General features: G+C 40.5%; 1 protein-coding gene across 1 annotated transcript; it reads left to right on the plus strand.

Annotated features, from left to right (window-relative positions):
- Window positions 1-213: 213 nt before the first annotated feature.
- LOC129956491 (uncharacterized) lies at window positions 214-1,515 on the plus strand. The gene has a single exon (XM_056068411.1). The coding sequence runs from the start codon at window positions 214-216 to the stop codon at window positions 1,513-1,515; it is 1,302 nt and encodes a 433-aa protein (XP_055924386.1).
- Window positions 1,516-6,110: the final 4,595 nt, after the last annotated feature.

Consider the following 6,110-nt stretch of genomic DNA (forward strand, 5'->3'; position numbering starts at 1 on the left):
GTGCATCAATCGGCTGGTCGCTAGCCTCCTAAGTGGTTAGTTTGCTAGGGATCAAGCGAAGGGGTTACTCCTTGGGCTTGGCGTTAAGGGTGGTCACTGTCCCCGGGAGTAACTCCCAGCGTATAGGTTTCCGATTAGCACCAAGGTACGTGCCGAGGCTGGGAATGGCCAGAGCCGGTGGCTGCCTTCCCTTGTTGGGCTCCGTGGTGGGCGATGCCGTCGGACCCGAATCTTTCTCAATGTCGTATGGCTCCTCCCAAGAAGGGTCCCTTTAGTGGGCAACGTATTCCCGAAACCTTTAATGTCGATAATCATTTTGATCGTTATTACATTGTGAAGCGCATATCTGAAAAAGACGAGACTTTTCAAACAGTTTCTCCGTTTTTGGTACAAAAGGCCATCAGTGCCACAATTGGTGAACCAAATTCTATCCGCAAGATACGTTCAGGCGACTTGCTAATAGAGGTCAACTCACGTAAGCGAGCACAGCAATTACAAAAAATAAAAGCTTTGGCAACTATACCGGTTCGTGTAACCCCTCACATATCATTAAACACTTCAAAAGGTGACATAACTTGTGGTGAGATATTAAATCTCTCAGTAGATTTAATCGCTAAGGAATTAAAATCCCAAGGTGTTACCCATGTTCGCCGAATTACGATTAGGCGAGATGGAGAAACAATCGAAACGAAGCATCACATTCTCACATTTATGTCACCTAAATTACCCGAGTACAAATATGTAGGGTACATTAAGCGTCCAGTTAGACCCTATATACCGAACCCCTTGAGATGCTTTAACTGTCAACGCTTTGGGCACTCGAAAGCAAATTGCCGAGGCACTGTAACTTGTGCCCGATGTGCTGAGCGAGGACATGAGAGCCAGGAGTGTTCCGCACAAGAAAAGTGCGTGAATTGCAAAAGTAATCATACGTCCTTCTCCTGCTCGTGCCCACGATGGCAACTAGAAAAAGAAATAACCGCTGTTAAAATTAAAGAAGAATTATCATACCCAGAAGCCCGAAAGAAAGTTCTTTCTCAAACACCCTCACCTAGCATTAGCTACGCCTCTGTTGTCCGGAAAATTTTTTGTAAAAACTGTACATGTCAAAATTGCACTAAAAGTGAGAATCCTTTACCATCCCCTAAACCTTCATCTGATTCCGATAGTGATAAATCCATTGTTAATAATCATACTGAGAAGTCAGAAACAATTAAGCGAAAACCATCAAAATCGGAAAAATCACTGAAACTGAAGCTTGCAAAACGTGGAGTCTCGAAAACAAATCTCACTGCAAAATTAAAAAAAACTGCTACTAAAAATTCAGTAGCTTTGGGACTTGCAAATCAAGGTATAGCCCATAAAGACTTGACGTTTATTTTTGGTGGCATACCAAACTGTCCCGACCTCAAACTCCATCCTTCGGGAGATGAATCCGAATTTGAAATGAGTCGCGAAGTTTCTGCAACTCCTGTCGTTGCGCCTAATAATTCTTCAGCGACTCGTATCTCTTAATGGGTACCTTCCTTTCTTGAAATTATTGCGGCATCCGCTCCAAACTTCATGACATCAAGGCCATTATTAATACCTTTCATCCGGTTTGTTTTGGTCTTCAGGAAACTTTCCTTACACATAATATTCCATTAAAATTACGTGGCTACAATTGTGTTCGGAAAGATGCAGGCACTATAGGGCATAGTTCTGGTGGTGTCTGTATTTTGACCTCAAATCAATACCCGAGCACACCTCTTACTCTACATACTCCTTTGCAGGCAGTAGCAGTTCAAGTTCACATCCGAACACTGGTTACAGTCTGCTGCATCTATTTGCCACCTCATGTCATTAGCCAACAGGCACTTAACAATTTGATCGACCAGCTTCCGTCACCTTTACTGATTATAGGAGATTTCAATGCTCATAGTTCTATGTGGGGTTCGAATAGTACAAATTCTCGTGGGCGACAGATCGAATAGTTTATAACTAATAACTGTCTCTGTCTGCTCAATAATGAAGAAAAAACACACTTCCATGAACCCACACGTACTTTCCACAGTATTGACTCGGCCATTTGCTCTCCCGACTTACTGCCGTTGTTGAACTTTGCTGTCAGTGAAGATCTTTACAACAGTGATCACTACCCTTTAATAATCTCACAGGCTGATAGAAGTGGCGCGACCTTATATCCACCACGTTTCCTATTCCAGCGGGCAGATTGGGCTACTTTCACTCAGCTGGCAGAAATTACCGAGGCTATGGTTAGGATATTACGGAGGCAGCGCAAAATGTTATTGATTGCATTATATATGCCGCTAACAACACCATCCCAAAATGTTCCCCACGTTTACGAAAATTTCGTCGCCCGTGGTGGAATGAGGCTTGCCGTGACGGTCACAAAGAACAAAAGAAAAGATGGAACATTTTTAGAAGGTACCCTTCAACAGAGAATCTTATTGCTTTTAAATTTGCCAGAGCCAATGCACGGCGGATTCGCCGACAGTGTCAAAGGGAATCATGGATTCACTTCATATCATCAATTACATCCTCTATTTCTAGCAAATTACTTTGGAAGAAGGTGAAGGCTGCAAACGGAATATATAGAGATTTTTCTTTCCCTGTATTAAAGATAGGAAATGGAATGGTTTCATCTCCCTTAGACGTTGCCAATACTCTCGCGGAAGCATTTGCACAAGTTTCCGCTTCTGATTCATATCAGCCCACATTCATGGCGACTAAGAATCAAGCGGAACGGAAGAATCTACGTTTTTCCACAAGAAGATCTCTTCCCTACAATTCCAATTTTAGCATGCATGAACTGCTATTGGCCTTATCTAAAGTACATGATACTAGTCCTGGACCAGATCGAATTACGTACAATATGCTTCGCCATTTATCTACGTCCTCTCTCACTAATTTACTGCTCTTATTCAATCGTATATGGATTGAACAGAGGTTCCCGTCGCAATGGCACGAAGCTATTGTGATACCAATCCTCAAACCCGGGAAAGATTCGTCTAACCCTCTGCATTACAGACCTATTGCGCTCACAAGTTGTCTGAGCAAGATGCTTGAGCGCATGGTTAATGCCCGTCTTATCTTTGAACTTGAGAGGAAAGAATGCATTCCACAGTTGCATAGTGGTTTCCGAAAAGGATGTTCAACATATGATAATATCGCCCTACTCGAGACCCAAATACGCAACGCATTTGTTCGCCGAAACCACCTGGTCTCCATCTTCTTTGATGTCGAAAAGGCTTACGACCTTACCTGGCGCTTTGGCATTCTTAAAACTCTTTTTAATTTTGGTTTTAAGGGAAATTTACCTATTTTCTTAAACTTTTTATCTTTGCGAAAATTTCGTGTTCGGATTGGCAATTGTTATTCAGATTCTTTTATTCAAGCTGAGGGGGTTCCACAAGGTAGCGTCCTTAGTGTAACGCTCTTTATTATTCATTTCAGTCAAATCCTTAACATTCTACCACCATCTGTCGAGGGCAACCTGTATGTAGATCTTTAGATCTCCTGTCAAGGTTGCAATATGCACCTAATAGAGCGCCAGCTGCAAGTTGCAGTTAATAAAATAATAGACTGGTGTGTGGAAAACGGGCACACGATTTCCGCCGAAAAAAGTAAATGCGTTCATTTTTGTCGGAAGCGTGACATTCATTTGGACCCTTTAATTAATATTAAGTATACCTCAAGCCCTGTGGTTGGCGAAATAATGTTTTTGGGAGTAGTGTTTGATCGCAAACTCACTTTCCTTCAGCATATTTTACATCTGCGGAAGAAGTGTTACAGGTCAATGAACATTCTAAAAGTACTTTCTGAAACCTCTTGGGGAGCAGACCGTACATCTTTACTTCGAATTTATGAAGCAGTTATTTTATCCCGTATTGATTATGGATGTATGGTATATGGTTCTGCATGGTCCTCCGTTTTGCGCAGACTAGATACTATACACCACACCGCCCTGAGAATTTGCTCAGGAGCTTTCCGAACCTCACCAGTTGAAAGTCTTTACAATGTATGTCACCAACTGCCGCTAAATTTGAGGCGCCAAAAAATATATGTCCAGTATTACCTCCGATCATTATCTGTTCCAAAACATCCCATAGTTTCTATAATACTTCCCGCTCGGCTTCGGAGATTTTACGCAGCCCGACCATCTAACATTCTTCCTTTTTGTGAACGAGTAAAATTGCTTCTTGCTGATTCTGAACTTAGTGATATGGGTATTCAGTCATTTGATTTATTTTCATTTCCACCTTGGGATATTCCTGAATTTTCCTTCTTAAACCCATTCTGTGGGTTCGAAAAGTCTACAACGGCCCCTGTGGTTTTTAAAACACTTTTCGGTTCTCATCGCTGTCAGTTTTCATCATATATGCCTATTTTTACAGATGGTTCTAGGTCAGATGATCATGTTGGGTGTGGTATTGTTTTTGGAACACAAACATTCGGCTACAGTCTACATACATGCCTCTCTGTTTTGTCTGCCGAATTATTAGCAATTTTCTATGGCTTACAGAATTTCTCAAAGCTCTGAACGCAAATTTTGTGTTTATACTGACAGCATGAGTTCCCTAGAAACTCTTTCCCATTTTCATAGTCGGCTTCATCCCATTTCCTTGGAAATTTTGGATCTTTTGAGGACTTTAAGGAATAGAGACTATGAAATATTTTTCTGTTGGGTCCCAAGTCATGTCGGAATAATCGGAAATGAGCTGGCGCATAACGCTGCTAAAACGGCAACTTTGTTTATGCAGCATGAAATACCCTTCCCCGACTCAAAGAACCTTTATTCAAGAAATATTTATTCGTTATGGCAACAATCATGAAATCAGCAGATAAATAATAAATTACATAACATAAAACCAACAATTACATCCTGGCCCTGTCATCCAATGCGTGAGCTCGATGTCAAATTGACTAAACTCCGCATTGGTCATACTCGTATCACTCACAAATACCTTCTATTTGGTGATCGAGCTCCTTTCTGTTCGAGATGCCAAGTACTTTTAACGATTCGTCATATTTTTATTGAATGTCCCGATTTTAATTTCCATCGTTTAACGTACTTTAACTTCTCGTCACTGGACATGCCAACACTGTTGGGAGAGAATCCTCACGAAAACCTTTTTAAATTTATTAGGGCAATTGGTTTTTATAATTCCATTTAAACATCATAATTTTAAATTTGTTCAGTTTTCTACCGTTTCGTTCTAATTCTAACGTCGACTTGTAATGCATCTTTTATTCCTATTAAAGTTATTTTTTTAGGTTGTATTAGAAAGAACTTTTATTAACCATACGTCTGGCGCAGTATAACCTACATTGGCTCTTGTGCCAATAAAAAAACAACCAACCAACCAATCTGAAAATACTTTTTGACTTATCCACCCAGAAGAGTTTGTTACTGATCTCTTCTGAATCCAGTGAAGGGACAGTAAAATCTTCTTCAATCCATTCTGAGGCATTCTTGTGCCCCCAGAAGATTCTGAAAATTCTTTTTGACCTATCCACCCAGAAGAGTTTGTTACTGAACTCTTCTGAATCCAGTGAAGGGACAGTAAAATCTTCTTCAGTCCATTCTGTGGCGTTCTTGCGCCCCCAGAAGATTCTGAAAATTCTCCTTTCTTTGTCTACCCTGTAGAGTTTGTTACTGAACTCTTCTGAATCCAGTGAAGGGACAATGAAATCTTCTATCAACAAAAGTTTATTTTACATAACTAAAAAATAATAAAATCTTCTTCAGTCCATTCTGAGGCGTTTTTGTGCCCCCAGAAGATTCTGAAAATTCTTTTTGACTTATCCACCCAGAAGAGTTTGTTACTGATCTCTTCTGAATCCAGTGAAGGGACAATAAAATCTTCTATCAACAAAATTTTATTTTCCATAACTAAAAAATAAGTAAAATCTTCTTCAGTCCATTCTGAGGCGTTTTTGTGCCCCCAGAAGATTCTGAATATTCTTTTTGACTTATCCACCCAGAAGAGTTTGTTACTGAACTCTTCTGAATCCAGTGAAGGGACAGTAAAATCTTTTTCAGTCCATTCTGAGGCGTTCTTGTGTCCCCAGAAGATTATGAAGATTCTCCTTTATTTGTCTATTCT

The sequence above is a fragment of the Argiope bruennichi genome, chromosome 11 (assembly GCF_947563725.1).
Source record: "Argiope bruennichi chromosome 11, qqArgBrue1.1, whole genome shotgun sequence".
Classification (NCBI taxonomy): domain Eukaryota; kingdom Metazoa; phylum Arthropoda; class Arachnida; order Araneae; family Araneidae; genus Argiope; species Argiope bruennichi.

Excerpts from the sequence above, each read along its gene's own strand:
- LOC129956491 (XM_056068411.1), top strand. The coding sequence starts at position 214 with ATGCCGTCGGACCCGAATCTTTCTCAATGTCGTATGGCTCCTCCCAAG.